We start from the raw sequence: 17,714 nt of genomic DNA, 5'->3' as shown, positions 1-17,714 counted from the left end.
CTTTTAATTGTTATAATATGGATGTAGTTTTTAGAAACAATAATGTGAAATCTTATCAATTTTTCGGAGTCAATTTTAGAAATTGTATATAACAGCAATATACGGAATTCGTAGACACTTGTGGACGAACTTTTAATTATAATTACATATAACCACAGCTACAGCCGACTCTAGTACATAAAGTCAGCTGTGCTGTTAATCAGCAGGGCCGTTCCTGGGTTGTTAGCTGCCCAGGTGCAAAAACAATATCGCCGCCCTTATTAATTTAGTATTATTAAGTGTTTTATATGCAGTGTTTACTTTTATATCCTGATTTTCGAATTAGAAGTTTGACTAGTTGAGCCGAGTGGATTGAATGTAATTCCCGACTTCACCGTTATCATAACGTAGAGGGCAGCAGAAAATCTCTAATTTTTTGCACGATCGGTATTTCAGAACATGAAGATGCGAAGTCCCATGAAACGGTAAATCTATTCTATATCTCGTCTGTGTCAAAAGTAAACAGTATTTAATAAGGAAGCGAGGAGATTTAATCTATTCTTCATATAAATGTCTCTTACTGGACGATTCTGAATCATTTTGTAAGGAATGGCACGACAGTATTTAAATCGTAATTGATAGTAATTCTCGATTTCCTTTACTTGTTTATATAGTTGTTATATTCCCTTCTCATAATCGCTCTTTGTCGACCCTCCTATAATAACATTTTCATCCTCACAATAGGTCTTTCGTTTCCTCTCACTCGCATATGACTGTTCTTTGTCTCTGCACCACGCGAACCGAACGAACGGTGCGATTACATGGAGGGAAATACTGCACATTTGAAAAAAAATTTAAACTGACTCGCTAGATGACAGGAGTGTTGACGACTGGTGGCACCTCTGTTGGAGATAACAGTGTACTAAGCAGTAAGTGATTTGTAACGAGTTGAGCGAGACAAGTGATTAAAAAATGGCATCCGCGACGACGTCGCACAATGAGGTTTCGCAGGAATTTTCTGTCAACAAACTTATTCGTGTCGGTTATTACGAGCTCGAGAAAACAATTGGCAAGGGGAATTTCGCCGTTGTTAAAATGGCTACCCACGTCGTGACAAAATCGAAGGTGAGCTCGCTGTTAACGCATTTTTCTCGCAAACACGGAATCCGTCATTTTGTCGTTATATCTTTGGATAACACTGTGGACACGCGAATATGGTCTTGTTTTGCTGCTCTAAATGGCTTTCGATATAACGACAAGGTGTCATGAAAAGGGGGAGACTAATAAGTTCAAAAAACGTCTCGCGAAACGATATTACCAACAGACACTAGTGCATCCATTGAAATATGTTTCCCCGATGTTTTTCTAATTATTACGAGTTATTGCGGACTAGATATGGTTGCGAAAATAAAAACAAATATACCACGCGTTAGTTCATAGAAAAATTTGCGAAAATGCGTATCTATGTATACAATACATGTTTTTTTAACTTACGTTCGTTATGTATCGCTTTTTTTCGCCTTTGTGTATTCTTCGTTGCTTCATACAGGAATCAATTTAATTTAAATAATACGGATCAATTTATATAATAAAAAAGCCGTTATGCTAAAATACGTACAATATATTTTTGTTTAACATATTCGGTGTATTTTAAATAATGTTCAAATGTAGTGTTAACAAGTAACAAAAATGTTTGGGTAATATTACATACCTTTGAATACGTTAGTTATTCAATTATGTATCGAGCGTGTCATTCAATGATTAAAAATGTTGAAGTACATGCATGTTCTGCTATATGTGATTTCATATAATACTCTTTAACCCTCTAGTGTGTGGGTAAAGACTACTCAAATGGAAAAACAATGTACTCATGGATCTCACGGACTTAACACGTGTACTGGAGGGTTAATTTTCTTATGTTTATAGTTATTGGAATTCATATTTGTTAAATGTTAAATGTAGTATTGGATACTTTGTAATTATATTCTTATTACAGGTGGCTATTAAAATAATAGACAAAACAAAATTAAATGAGGAAAATCTGGCTAAAATTTTTCGTGAAGTACATATAATGAAAAGATTAAGGCATCCACATATCATAAGGTTGTATCAAGTAATGGAGACAGAGAAAATGATATATTTAGTTACCGAGTATGCACCCGGAGGAGAGATATTTGATCATCTTGTGAGGAATGGAAGAATGCCAGAATTGGAGGCAAGAAGAATTTTTCGTCAGATTGTCCTTGCTGTTCGTTATCTCCACCAACAAAGAGTTGTACACAGAGATCTAAAGGTCTGAAAATTGTATCTGTATCCAAAATTATGATATCAGTAGTACAAGAAAACATAGCAAGTTTTATATGGTTCTATGCATTATTACATTTTATTATTTTAGGCTGAGAATTTGTTACTTGATGCAGACAATAATATAAAACTTGCAGACTTTGGATTTAGTAATGAATATACTCCAGGTGTACCACTTAGCACTTGGTGTGGATCACCACCATATGCTGCACCTGAAATTTTTGAAGGGAAACAATACGATGGTCCAAGGGCTGATGTATGGGTATGTTATAATTTCTGGAAGTACTTGTTCTCTAAGTTCTCTAACTATTGTGATTGCAACCAGTGTTTGATTTTTAGAGCCTTGGTGTTGTTTTATATGTATTAGTTTGTGGTGCATTGCCATTCGATGGCCCCACAATGCAGTTACTACGCTCTGTAGTAATCTCAGGGAAATTCAGAATACCATTTTTTATGACTGCAGGTATACATTGTTCAGATAATTCTGATTTATCCTGTATTAACTTTATCAGCGTAATAATAATATAATTTCTCTCGTAGAATGTGAAAAACTGATTAGACATATGTTGGTAGTAGAACCTGAAAGGCGTTTAAGTATTTCACAGATTTTAGCACACTCTTGGATGGGCGGCGATAGTATCACAGAACCGGAGCCAGGAGGGTACATAAAAATATTAATGACAACACAATCTCTTTCCAACAAATTGAATTATAAGTTTCATATTATAAAATCGTTTAATCGTGCGTTTTGTAGGTGTAATACAGAAATTGTGCCACCACAGCTGAATCAGTTAGTACTAGAAAATATGTTAAGATTACCAGGGCTCAGTGCAGACACATTGCTAACAGCTGTTCAAGGGAATGCTTTCGATCATGTATCAGCAATATATAATCTTCTTGTCGATCGTTTGGAACCAGCAATGCCTAGTTTACCTACTATTCAAACTATACCAGGAGATTATGCTCCTGATGGTGCACATCAATTAGAAAAAGTAACAATTATAAATGATTGTTGGTCAAATTAAGCGTTATGTTATTCGGGTAAATCGTTCACATTTTTCCTTTCGTAAAGTTCGGCGATATAGAAGCGGAGACAGAAGAAAGGAGTGGAATGCAACTTACACCAGGCACACCTTATCATACCACTAGAAGACACACGGTCGGGCCGGGTGACACGGCACATCAACCACCAACACCGTATCCATACAATTATAATCATAACACAGGCGATCCAACACTGAGGCTCCTTCCTATGCTGCAGTGTAATAACACTGATCCTCAGGTGTTACCTCATACGAATCTGCCATTAAACCTTCCTCTGGTTCAACATCAGCCACCTCAAAACTTTCAAATCAAGGATCAGCATTTGTTGAAACCACCACCTGTTATGGGAGCGAGTTAGTAACATTGACATAACAGGCCTTTTCACATGACTTTCCGTTCACGCCATGTGGGCCATCGGTGGTCCCACACCAGAACATACTAAAAACTTTTATGCTGTGCACCATAGGACGTTCGTAAGAGTGAAAGCATCAATTTTATAAATGAAAATATACAACATAGAATGTGCACCATATGGCAAGATGAGCACTTTCATTGAATAAGCGGAAATAATTGATATTACAATGCAGTGTAGTTATAGTGAATAATATCGTTAGTGGCTAGAACGGGAGGTTTGTCGTGAGCCATAGATGGCGCACTGGGCATGGAACGTGTTAATAAGTACTTGATCAATTACAGCGGGAAGCTTTGGAAGGAGAGCTTCGGATGGCGGAGCTAATCTTCATGTCTTCTATCAACAACACGGCAGTAACTATGGTAGTGGTGACGATGGCGGTTGGAGTCAGCCGGGCAGTAGAGAACATTTGCAACCTGTAAGGAAGTGGAAAACAATCGAAATTATATAATGTTCATATTATGTGAAATTTTGTATCATCTTTCAGATTCCAAGCGGAAGTCCAACGCTTGTGCCGTGTGCTCAGTCGTTAAATGTAGGAGTCAATAATGCAAGCGGAGATACAAATGGCAGTAACAGTGGCAGTAGTACCGGAGGCAGCGATAGAAGACGACGAAGCGGTCTTACTGCCGTCATGCAAAGACCAGGTATTGTGGATTATGTTTGTCAGGTATTCCTGTGCACAGTGTTGGTGCACATTAATATATCGTACCACGTATCACCTTCGTGAGATTTATTATGATTTGCTATATGAATTAGTTTAAAAGCTTGCTATAATTCTTCGTTTTTTTGAAGCTGTAAGTATGATCACAATGCCTTGTTGATATCTCTTTGCTACTGCAGTGTTTGTATATTGGTATGTTTTCTTTTTTATAGTGTTATGCATGACAGATGTTTCCTTTTTATAAGAAATAAAATTAATCATTCCTTGATATGTATAGTCAGTGTACTGGATATTGATCAAGAAAACGAGACTTCTGTTATTATTTATTGCAATATTTATTCTAGTATACCATACATTATATTGTACACTTAATTTTTTATCATACATTCATATATATACTAGGTATTGTAACTGTTATACTATTGTGTTGATAAACATGTGGGACACTTTTACAGGGTGGATTTTAAATTGCGTTTGAGGCGTTGTTTTCGTGTTATTAATTGTTGAAAACACGGGCGAAATACGCGTAAAGTACGTCTGACGCGTCAGGTTAGGTCTATTTGAGAGGCACGTTCTCCAACCATTTCATTAACTTAATTCATTAGTTTCACTTCACAGAATCGACTGTTTGAGTGGTACAACCCATCGCACCAAACATATTTCACGCATATTTCGCCTGTATCTTCAACTATGACTCAGAAACAAAGCCTCAAACGCAGTTTCATCGTTCTTGATTTTGGTCTTAGTTTGACATGTAGAATTCATTCTATGAAAGTGTCTCATATTTTTATTAACGCGCTGTGTATCATTGAAAGTACAGTAAATTATGGATAAGTGTTCAAAGGCTCCTCGGCACTGAGTGTTCAGATGTCATCCCGACAACTGGACACTTGACTGGTTCCATGGGGACCTCCTCATTGGTGGGGATGGCGTCTGAATTCTCAGTGCCGAGGAGTCTTTGAACACTTATCGATGATTGACTGCATTAAGTTTCAACGTTATACAGGATGCGGCAACATTTATGGTACAAGCGAGAACAGGGTGATTACTCAGTGCAAAAATAAGTCGGACGTGTAGAATAAAATGGTTCCGTGAAAATCGAATTTGAAAATTTGTTCAATACGCGTGCACTTGAATTTCCAAGTGAGTTTCTCGAAAACGAAGCCTCGTATGACAACAATTTATTCTACAATTTTAGCTAATTTTTGCACGAGAAATTCACCCTGTTCTTGCTTATACCAGGAATTTTCCCGCATCCTGTATACAATTTTCTGTTGTCAATACAGCATAAATTCGCACTTTATTTATCGACATTCTTTTTAATATCTTATGATTTTAACTTTCACACTGTTTCATTTGATTTTATTTTTGATTTTGCATGGTTTTTTTGTGTCCACTGCACTGCCATGCCTCGTTGGTTGGTAATATGCATGTAGTTATAAATCCGGAAATGGTTATGGAGGTGGAAGCTAGGATGAATAGAGCTTACCTCCCATCACGGCTCTTACCAACTCACCTTAGAGGATCGACACTTCCACATCACAGGAAGACTTCTTTGTACCATACTAGCACTGGTAATTTTTGTGTGGTCATTCGCATTTTTGTATAAATAGAAAATTATATATTCTCGAGTATTACGTATTCACTATTTCACATTGAAATATGTATGCACAATAATATTTCGCATAATTTTGATAATTATACGGTTCAATGCTCTATTTTATTGCTTTTAGTAGGTAACAGAGACTCGTATAAGGAACCAAGCACTCATGTAGCCACAGAAAGATACTCGCCAGTTCGAAGAGCATCGGAAGGTTCTGGTCCAACCGGACCTGGAATTCAGGCACTTCAACAAGAATACCAGCAATTGCAAAGGTTAGCATCTCCATCTCACAGTCCTGCAAGTATACCTGGATCACCTGTACACGAAAGAGGGGTAGCAGCAATCACACAAGGTATAATTTAATTTAAGAATTTTTACGTTTGATACGGGTTATTTAATGTCTTATAACAAATTATATTTATAATCTCTCTTATAGGTTTAAGTGGGCTGACCACAGCAACAGTGCAAGGCAGTATTGTGCATGGTACTCCAACGCAACCACCAGCAACACCATTAGATTTGAGCCCATTAAGGCATCATAGATCACCAGCCACAACACCAGTCAGTTATTCGCCTAGTAATAGCCCAGCTTTGGACATGATTCAGGAAGAACATCCTGTGGAACTACCAAGAGTAAGTAACTTTCAAGTTATTTAAAGGATTCGTAGTATTTTTACATAAAATAGAAACTCTTTTTGTTACATATGTTTTGTTTGCTTTTCTAGGATATACATGTGTTATAAATATATAATCATTTATTTATTGTGTATAGCTGTAAGTAAAGAAGACATATATACAGGAAATATGATTAATTGGTGTTGTTGCGTTGATGCGTATGAAATGTCGTTTCTGTACAGTTTTAAATTTTCCAGTGTAGTTCATGAATATCGAAGAAAAGGAATCTTGGATACAAACAATATTAAAAACTAACACTAGAAATTGAAACATAAGAGTTTATCATACGTCGTAGTTATGCCTTTACTTAGAAGATATTTCGAACAAACCTTCGAAGCCTGAAATAACGAAATTTCATATCCGTTAGCCTAGTACAATAATAAATCTATGATTCATTTGAGACTGTTTCACAAAACTACCTTTTAATCAAATGAAATATTTGTTGTAGGTGCCTCCTCAAATATCTATAACAGATCTCGGAGGACAAGTAACACTTATTAGTTGTTCACCTTCGCCATCTCCATCACCCGATTCACTCGAAGACACGTTACCTCATTACAGTCCTCTTCCCAGCTTCATCATCTCCGAACCGTGCGATCCATCGAGGCCAAGTATCACGCGTGGTATCGGTAGACCATTGAACACATCGATCCCGACAGAAGTCGAAGTCACTTTGTCAGACGAATCAAGTAGATTGAACAGCGAGGCTATATTGGGCCGTGTGAAACAAATCATAGACGCGAGAGCCCCACCGAAGGGATTCATCTTCAACAGAGAAGAAGTAAAAGGTAGCGGGCTTAGTTTAGAATACCCAGGCGGTGTTCAAATCGAACTCAGAGTATGTGAGTCTGAAGAGAAGGAGGTTAAAGGCATTAAAATGCGAAGAATCAGTGGGGACCAATTGCAGTATAGTCAACTTTGTCAACAGCTGATCTCGTGCATTACCGTTTGACGACAGATAGCGTATAATATAATGTTTTCTTATACATTACGTTACATTCCTGGTGCCACATACACCACTCATTACAGTATTGCACACGCATGCTGCATACATACGAGCGGTACATTAAGCATACCATTATTTGTATCGGTACATTCATATGTGTAACATTCAGTGTGCTTCACTTTTGAATGTTTTAATCCTTTCTGTTTTTCCTTTATTTTTAATCGTGTAAATCAAGAAAGAGAAAGAATTACGTTATCTCTTTTGTGCATAATACGAAGGCTAGAGACGGAAATGTTACTACTACCGAATACGTTTAAGGTCTTAAACAACTAGGACCTTAAAAGGTATATATATATATAAAAATATATACGACCCTTGCACAGACAAAACGATGTTCTGCTATTTTTTAAACGATTTAAGTATTAACGAAACAGGACGATTTTCATGAAAGTTTAATCGTAATGTACATCACACACACACACACACACACACACACACACACACATACCATTCCTTTTTGTAGAATGTTTGTCTTCATGTTAGAAGTTACTAGATAGTGAATTCGTAATTTACTGTTTAAATCGTCATCAGGTGCCCTTTTTAGCTTAGGTAATAGGAGAAGCGTCTTTTGTACCGGATTAGATGGCAAAGCATTTTCACGATATATATCTTTCTAATGTAGCCGGGGATCTTTTATATGGGATTTATTATATTTATTCGATCGTCATTGCAAACCATTTTAATTTCATGATGCCTATATATATATTCCATGTTTGTAAATATGTACTACTTTGGATCGAAACAGTGATCATGCAATCTTTCTGTTTTCTTTTTACGTTGATTGGGACTAGAAGTATTGCCTTCTTGTTTCTGGTACAAATACCATTTTGTTGAATAATTTAATTTTTAATAGTTAGGAACAACGTATACATAATCTTTCATATGTAGCGCAAACACATTATCGTTCTTTGTAGTTCAAAAACTATACAGACTGAGTTACGATTGTGTATCTTTCTTTTTTAAAAAAGTTGTTGCATTGTGTTTGTCGCAATATATCAGCGAATGGAATTCGTTTGATAATTTCACTTTCACCGGTTTTTCGAATTCTTTAGACCAAGAAGCGTGGTCGGTATAAGAAAAGTGTAGGAACTTTTCATTTGTCGCTGTTTAAAAAGGAAAGTATACAACCTAGCTCTGCTCGTGTAACCAAAGAGTTGAGTTGGTTTTATTAAAAAACAAAAAAACAAAAAGAAGATAATATGCATCCAATAGTAATTGCTAGTTAACGCAAAGTGAAATTGTAACTAGGCTGGCACATATTCTTATTATTACGTTACAATGGTTAGATAAAAGACATTATATTAGTGTCGCGTATAGAAGAAATAGAGGATTTAATTCACATAATGTAAACAAGATATTTTTCTAAATTTACTTGTTTGTGAAGTAAGCAGAAGGAGATATATAAAGAAATGATTTTTTATCTGTGGTGCAAGTGACAATGTGCAGTTTGCAGAATACAACTTATGCATACACCTCTTTTTAGTGCTCGTGGCCATTCTTTTTTTAAGAAAAAATTTTATTACACCAACAATTTGTTCTTTTTACATCTCCAAAGGTTACCAATTATATTCAACTATAATTGATTTTCTACAATGTGTACAATGATATAATTAAAAAATAGTAAACACTCTACGTATAAGGTGTATTCTGTAAAGAAGATTTCAAGGCGCAGTGTACTTGTACCGGTACATTTTTTGTTAAGAGTATTTCAACTTTGATTATGGGTTAAATTGACTTCTGTCGAAGTAATGGTACTTCTACAAATATGTAAATAACAAAATTCAGTGTAAATACATGATACCGTACTATTTAGAGATCTCTGAGACGAATATTATGCAGGCTATTCTATTTGAGCTAACTATTTTGAATACTCTAATTCATTGGATCTTTGTTAACACGTGAATATCCTTAACAATATATATATTTTATTATACATTTTCCTATAGAAATTGTGTATATACTGGCTATGTATTTACATATTGTAATGTGGTCTGTAAAAGAGAACCGAAGGTGTGTTTACATTATTTAAATCAAAACGTAAATGAATTTACGTGTTTTCTAATCGCACGAACAAGTTGTTTTATTAGTTAGCCAAGTTAGAGTAGCCTTTTCAAATAATGTAATGCCCAATTTCCATCATTTGTACCACAATTAATCGTATGTTAACTAATTTATAATTTTTATTGTTACTTTTGGATATTTTTTTAGCTATGATTCCAATATTCGTGCATATGCATTTTTCTTAGGACCATGATGAATATATGCCAATGCATATTGTAATATATTTTAGCAATTTTTTGAAGATTATTCAAATTGTAATAGAAAGAAGGTTTGTATTAATATGAATGGTATATTCCATTATAGATCACTGTAGGATATATATTGTTTTTGGATATTTTATAGTATCTTAGGAACATATCTACTGGTAGTACTAAGTATTCTAGTTAGAGAAGTTCTTTGTGTAAGAATATCCTAAAACAATAATTTATTTCCATGTAAGATTTATTCTTTTTAATTATACTGGAGTCGTTTGTACATGTCTTATACTGATACGAAATTTTATGGTATGTTTCATACATAAAAATATTGTATTATGAACCAAAAATTCTATATCGATGGAAATTGGGTAAGCAGTGCTATCAATTACGCACAACACAGTGCATACCTATGGAAAGTGTAGATCAAGATTAATCCAAGTTATTGTACATAGCACACTATACATAATTCATCATTTAGAATACATACAGCGTGTATGTATGCAGAAACAAACTATGTACATTGTAAACATCTGCTATATGGATAGGATACAGATAGTATTTTCTGCTGTCAATTCTTCAACTAAGACTGTGATTTTTAAATATACTAATGGCTAGGTAGATACAATACATATTGATTTAATATGATAAAATAAAAATAAAAGAAATATTCAAGGAATAGGCGTGTTTAATGTTTCTATTTGGTATATGCTATCTCAGGGGCACAAAACAAGTACCTCTTGTTATCATTTTAAATAATGTGCCATGTAATAAGTCCCTTACAGCAAGAAATTGCTGTTGCTAATCTTAAATTTTACAAAACATCAATTTTTTTACTTCCAATTATAGAAGAAAAATTGAAGTAAATTGAAGTTTATTAAGAGGACTAATATAAAATTGTGCAATAAATCTCACAACAATAGTTATTAATTGTTGTTTATTTCAAATTATAATTGACAATGGTTTTTTAGTTAAAGAATTTCTTAGAAAATATCTTAATACTATCTCGAATATGTTAATAAAATAAGATATTCCGTATTTCATCTTCAAAAATTTGTAAAATGGTTACTCTTCTTCATGAAAACAGTTCCGGTAGGAGGCATCGATTTAATCGGCTAATTCATATCGGTTCGATGTAAATAAACTAACATAAACAAGTGTCTTTTTACTATATTCGAAATTATTTAATTATACACGCCGCAAATAAGTATAGTGAAAAGAAATCTATAGAATTAGTGCAATACGGGATGTTGAAACATTTTTACGTAGTTTAAAGCTGAAGAAATTTCAAAACAACTGCCAGGTAGGAGTATGTCCCGTTAGGATAATATATTAAATCATTTGTAAAATGCAACCGATTTGATTGTTCGTTAATAAAACATGTTTTTAATAAGTTGTATTGCTTTATATATATATTTAAAACAGAAATATTTAACCTTCATGTTATTTTATCAACATAACCTATTCTTTAAATGTTATATATATATAATTTATGATTAAATAATACCTTATTTTCGCTGTATTTTTTATGTAGTATCAGAAAAGTATAGTTTCATTATTAGATTACAGATGCATATACAAATGTATATTTATGAACGAAAATGTCTTTACTGCATTAAGATTTTCATGAGTTTCTCTCTCTCTCTCTCTCTCTCTCTATATATATATATAAATTAAATAAATATCTCATTAAACTTTATCAAAATCTCATTAAACAAATTAAATACACTAAATTTGTAATCTAATCATTATTCACTCTGTACAGAATGGAAATAATTGAGCTTGTCTCAGATGATGAAGCTACAGAAGATAATATGAAGAAGAATAGAAGTTCTAAAATTTGTAACAGTAATTGCATAAATTTCCAATGTTCTTCTGGATTGGAGATGAGGTCAGCCCCTTCATTTGCATGTGCTTTTTATGGTGTAAACACAGAAAAAAAGAAGGAACGTATGATATGTAAAATGTGTTTCAATGCATCATTAGACCATCAAAAGGTATAATTTTAAATAGTATAGTTTTACTATTATAATGTAGTATTGTATTAGCAATAAATTTGATTTAATATTTATACCATTATATTAATGTTCATAGAAATTAGTCACAGCTTTAGTAGATCGAAAACCATTATTAAAATGTGAATTTCCGGATCATACAATGGAAGTGGAAATATCTGATAGCGATGATTCAGATGATGAAAAAAAGAAAGATGTACAAAATGAAGGTAAAGGCAAGAAATTTTATTATCATAAATCCAAATCTAATGTCCATTTAAGATATTGATTCATGTTGCACTTTATTGCAGATAAATATTTGCCGGAAGAGATGCTTGAAGATGTAGAAAAAATGTTAGATAGTACCTTAAAAAATATTATTACAAAATATGATGTAGACTATCAAATCAAGGAATCCCATGATATACTAAAAGAACAATGGGATAAAATAAGTGGTACACTATTATTTTGCAGAATATATGTTCACATATGTTTATTATACATGTATAAGATCATAAAATATACTTTTTTGGAACAGAAGAGAATGCTGTTTCGGACAAAACAATTAAAGATTTAATGCGTACCATGGATACATTACGTAACAATTTATACAACGAATTCAGACCACAAATTCAAATGCTACAAGAGCTTCAAATCGATGATGGAATAACTGATAACACTTTGTATCCATTGGTAGCAACAAAAAAAGTTACGCAAGTACGAGTACCAATTGTAATACCGCAAGACAGTCAACCAGAAATTTTACCTATCGAGCAAGACAACAGGCAAGTTGTGTCTGTAGATTTACCTCCAGCTGGTCCACTCGTGAAGCGCCAAATAGACGTAGACAGCGTTGTATATATTATGAAGCATCCACTTATGCCATGGATTAAAGCGAAGGTTGATAAACCGAATTTTATTTCAATTTTTTCACAATAGTTTTATATTTACATTTAACTAATGTTTTACTTGATGCTTGCCAGGTGCAAACAATAGTTTCCAAGAATCCATTGCATTGTCGCGTGAGGTTACTGCAGAAGAAGTACAATGCAGTTATAAAGTCCATTTTTGGTAAGCAAATTGCTGCTACTGTAACTAGTCAAGTGATCATTCCAGTCGGCACTAGAGTGGTCGCAGTCTTTCGAGATGTTACATCTAGTAACTTTTACAGTGGTGTAATAGCCGAGCCACCAAAAGCCACAAACAAATACAGGTATATTTTTTTATTGTGAAACATAAGATTTTACATATTAAATTTATTTCTGCTTTTTAAATTAGATATTTGATATTCTTCGATGATGGATATGCTCAGTATGTCGAGCACAGGCACATCTATTTAGTTGCTGAATCTTCTTCCAAGGTTTGGGAAGATATACCTAATGAATCTCGAGAGTTTGTGAAAAAATACATTGAGACGTATCCTGAAAGACCAATGGTGAAACTTCAAACTGGACAAGTGGTGAAAACAGAATGGAATGGAAAATGGTGGATTGCCAGAGTGGTACAGGTCGATGCAAGCTTAGTGCAGATGCATTTCGATGCTGATGGAAGAACAGAATGGATTTATAGAGGTTCCGCGAGATTAGGTCCTTTGTATCTTGAACTTTTAAAAGCCAATGCCAGACAACAAGGACATCATGCTTCTGTGAATACCCCAACTAGACACAGACTTCCTGCTATCACTAGTGTACGTTCACCGATTAATAAGACCATGCGTCGCATATTTTATTTTCATAAAGTCCAATTACTAATAACAAATTTATTAATATTTCAGAAAAATAATTTACCTTACGTAGAATATACATCTAATGTAGAACCAGAAGAAGAAAGAATTCCCGAGACAGAAAAGATACAGAGTCCTGCGGTAAGTGAAAGCACAAACGTGACTACACCGAGTGCACCGCAACAGGCGCGTGCTGTTGCTAGGAAAAGCACAAGTAAAAAGCCGAATGTCGTAGATACAAATTCGTACACTCCGACCACGGAAACAAAACCTTCGCATAGCATAGTTGTAAGTATATGAAATCAAAAGGTTGATGTAAATCAACGAAATTGATGATGAATGCTATGTTTTCTTTCTTATAGTATTATCAAACACAGAATAAGATTCAGACAAAGAAATTCGTTCCGCATAAATGTGGTCCTCAGTGCGTTCAGGGTATATCCTTTACACCTGACGATCTGAGAGGGTACTCGCCTCTCTCGATACCATTGCTCTGTGGTTGGAATCGACAACTTTGTAAATATCCCAAAGGCAAAAAAATCACATTGTATCAAGCACCATGCGGTGTAAGGCTACGGAACATGGAAGAATTGCATCAGTACCTTCGCAAAACCGGTAGTCCGATGTCTGTTGATTTATTTGACTTCGACTATTGGGTACATTGTCTGGCGGAGTTTGTTTTAGATAAATGTTTCATTAATATAAAGGTAAAGGCAGGCGATAAGATTAGTAAATTCAGTTAACACGTTCCTTGTCGTATTGATTTTCACTGATTTGATAAAACAGATCTATGCACCATGCGAGGTGTTATAGATTCCTGACCTGTGATAAATGCTCTGAAATATGGTATCTACGCATCAGATAACGATTTTACGAAATAATATATTATGTTACATTTAACAGCAAAAACAAATTGTACGGAAAGTCAGTATGGAGTGTACACGAGCACCGTGGCAGAGAACGTGTTAATGGCTTATATTTCGTGACTAAATCATGTATTGAATTTTCAAGGATCTTAGTTATGGGGTCGAGAATGTACCAATACCATGCGTCAATGAACTAGATCACACTCAACCAGATACTATTCGTTATAGTACACAAAGGGAACCAACAGAAGGCGTTAATCTTAATTTAGATCCAAATTTCTTATGCAGTTGCGATTGCGAAGATGATTGCCAGGTATGTTGATTACGTTTAACTAGAACTTCTACACCGACGAGCAAACTCGGCTTGCTTGCACTTGACAAATTTAATTTACGTACTGAAATAAATGTTAAATCGGATGTTAATTTGACATAAATTTCACTAATTTCCGAAACCAAGTGACGTAGGGGAAGGGCATCCTACCATGCTCCTACCACTTGGCATTGGGAATTACTGAAATTTATGTCAAAGTAACATTCGGTTTAACATTTATTTCAATACCTGGAATAAATTTACCAAGCGGTAAGAGGCCCTTACTCTTACGCCGCTTTTTCCCCTAGTGGAAGCCGAGTTTGCTCGTGAGGATACTTTTATTTAAGACATTTCAATATTGTACAGGACAAAACAAAATGTCAGTGCTGGCAACTAACGATACAAGGTGCGAAAGGAGGGAGAGTACCAAGCACTTGTGTTGGTTACGTGTACAAACGTTTACCAGAACCAGTCACTACTGGAATCTACGAATGTAATTCAGGATGTAAATGTGCTATAAAAACATGTTTGAATAGGGTAGTGCAACATCCGTTAACGTTAAAGTTACAAGTATTCAAAACAGCACCGCGTGGGTGGGGCATAAGGTGCTTAAATGATATTCCTCTAGGATCATTTATTTGTATTTATGCTGGTAGATTACTTACGGAACAGGTGACTAGAAAAGTTTACCAATAAAACCTTACTACTATGATAATGTTCACATAAACAAGAATTTAATCTTAATGGGTATATTGTAGGGAGCCAACGAAGGCGGTAAAAACTACGGAGACGAATATTTAGCTGAATTGGATTACGTAGAAGTCGTAGAAACTATGAAGGAAGGCTATGAAAGCGACGTTCTTGAACCTGAGATGGTATTGTCTACTCCGGAAGATAAAAAAAAGTGCCTGTCTAGCGACGATGATGATCATTCAAGAACAAATACGAATGATTCGGACGAGGACTTCGATATTAGCAAATATGCAAATTTCAATGTAGATTCTTCAGATCCTACCTCTATTAGGTAAATAAGAAAGAAGTAATTATTATTTACTAAAATGTAATGTAATGTCAGTGGTCTAATTCTTAAAATGACGATTTCCATTCAGAAAACGACTTAGAAAACGAAAACGAGAAGAAATTAACGTTCAGGATGGATCTGAGGACAACAGCGAAGACGGAATTAGTACGAAAAATTCCGATACTCTCTCAAAGTCAGCTAACGAAAGTCGTTCGAATGATCAAGAGGCGATCACAATAAGCGATGAAGAAGAAAATCGAAGCGGTAGGCGTGAGCCAAGTAGATTTGACCCTACGGTTGAGCCAGCACAATTAGAAAGGCCGAAATTTAAATCGGTGAGAGATTACTTCGGAGAGGATGAGGCTGTTTATATAATGGATGCCAAAACAACAGGAAATATTGGACGTTATTTAAATGTGCGTAAAATATATATAATTTATTTCTTAGTGATGCATGGTCGAGGGGTTAATTACTATGTAATTCAGTTGAAATTAAGGGAAGCCTAAATTTCAAAAATGATGGTGGAATATAGAGGAGTATTTGATACATAGATGTCTCCAACAGTACTGCCGAGTATAGCAATGTTTTAATTTAAAAAAGGACATGTTATCTCCTCTAACAAGAATTACTATCGGATAATTTACCTTAATTACTGTACGTGAACATTATTTCTCCTATGTCTTCTTTGCTGCTCATAATTGGATAACTTGCAGCCTAAATGATAAGAATCACAGTTGGAGTAGAGTATAATAACATGTATGTACGTGAGTAATAAGAATTTATTTCTTTGATGATTTCAGCATTCGTGTGATCCGAACGTTTTTGTTCAAAATGTATTCGTTGACACACATGATGTGAGATTTCCATGGGTGGCATTTTTTGCTCTAAATTACATACGAGCAGGGCAAGAATTAACGTGGAACTATAGTTACGATGTTGGGAGTATACCGGGAAAAGTTATTATATGTAAGTGTGGTGCATCTAACTGTAGAGGCCGACTTTTGTAATGTATAAAGGTACTTGATATAAGAATAATAAAATTAGGATCTTCAAATGTAGATTTATCTTTTTTTAAAAAAAAAACATTCTACAGTAGTAAATTGCACGACAGATCGGGTAAAGTACATTGTTTATTATTAAAAGAAGCGCTTCCACGTAATCACTTTCCATTAATTGCAGTTTATTTCTGAACATGCATGAAAACATTTTTTAAATGTATCTTTCTGTTTTAATCTTGCGAGCAGAAAATTTATGCAGACTATGTTCGTATTTTTTATCGTATTTATTATTCATTAAAATATAAGCTAGTTTACAAAATAAAGTGGACCTGTCACGTAGAATAAACTGTATTGCATTTTACAAATTGTAATATTTCTTCCTGAGGTGATTTTAATATGCTATTACAATACACTTTTTATAGTTCTAAAGAATGTAAAATCTCTGGAAGGATATATGTGTACATATTTTATGACTATCAAAAGTAATACAGTCTTTGCACTTTTGATAATTGACATTGGGTAATTAAATTTTGACACATAGTATGAGAAGACTTCAATCAATATTTTGAAAGTTCTATTAACATATTGTAATTGATATTAAATAATAAATAAATGATAAATATGGGTTTAATAATAAAATACAACTTGTATACATAACAATGATGCCTTGGCTTATTATTTTTGATTATTGTACACCTTTTAAAACCTTTTGAGACATGTCAAGTAATTAGTACCATAAAGATAGCTCTTTAATCTCATTCTATAATTTATACATGTCTTTCTTTGAACTCAGTTAAATTATGTATGTATATATCTCGAATAGAGCATTCAGTATTTCGTATATATATTTATAGATCTTT

General features: G+C 34.2%; 2 protein-coding genes across 2 annotated transcripts; both read left to right on the top strand.

The window, feature by feature from the left end:
- The first annotated feature begins 951 nt into the window (after positions 1-951).
- On the top strand, positions 952-7,693 carry LOC107188390 (serine/threonine-protein kinase SIK3-like). The gene is made up of 13 exons (XM_015576671.1): positions 952-1,104; positions 1,976-2,272; positions 2,375-2,545; positions 2,623-2,746; positions 2,824-2,944; positions 3,038-3,275; positions 3,356-3,680; positions 4,024-4,157; positions 4,227-4,386; positions 5,840-5,977; positions 6,137-6,358; positions 6,443-6,639; positions 7,130-7,693. Exons 1-13 carry the CDS (start codon positions 952-954, stop codon positions 7,631-7,633), a joined length of 2,784 nt encoding a protein of 927 aa, XP_015432157.1. The 3' UTR covers positions 7,634-7,693.
- A 3,476-nt stretch (positions 7,694-11,169) lies between these two features.
- LOC107188388 (histone-lysine N-methyltransferase eggless) lies at positions 11,170-16,909 on the top strand. Its single transcript, XM_015576668.1, has 14 exons — positions 11,170-11,245; positions 11,708-11,939; positions 12,037-12,166; positions 12,248-12,391; positions 12,475-12,836; positions 12,920-13,149; positions 13,215-13,623; positions 13,711-13,947; positions 14,022-14,366; positions 14,671-14,838; positions 15,202-15,507; positions 15,594-15,859; positions 15,945-16,272; positions 16,657-16,909. Exons 2-14 carry the CDS (start codon positions 11,709-11,711, stop codon positions 16,861-16,863), a joined length of 3,363 nt encoding a protein of 1,120 aa, XP_015432154.1. The 5' UTR covers positions 11,170-11,245; position 11,708; the 3' UTR covers positions 16,864-16,909.
- Positions 16,910-17,714: the final 805 nt, after the last annotated feature.

Source organism: Dufourea novaeangliae, unplaced genomic scaffold (genome assembly GCF_001272555.1).
Source record: "Dufourea novaeangliae isolate 0120121106 unplaced genomic scaffold, ASM127255v1 scaffold124, whole genome shotgun sequence".
NCBI classification, from domain to species: Eukaryota; Metazoa; Arthropoda; class Insecta; order Hymenoptera; family Halictidae; genus Dufourea; species Dufourea novaeangliae.
The sequence above is the reverse complement of the archived record's forward strand: the minus strand, read 5'-3'. Positions and strand labels throughout refer to the sequence as shown.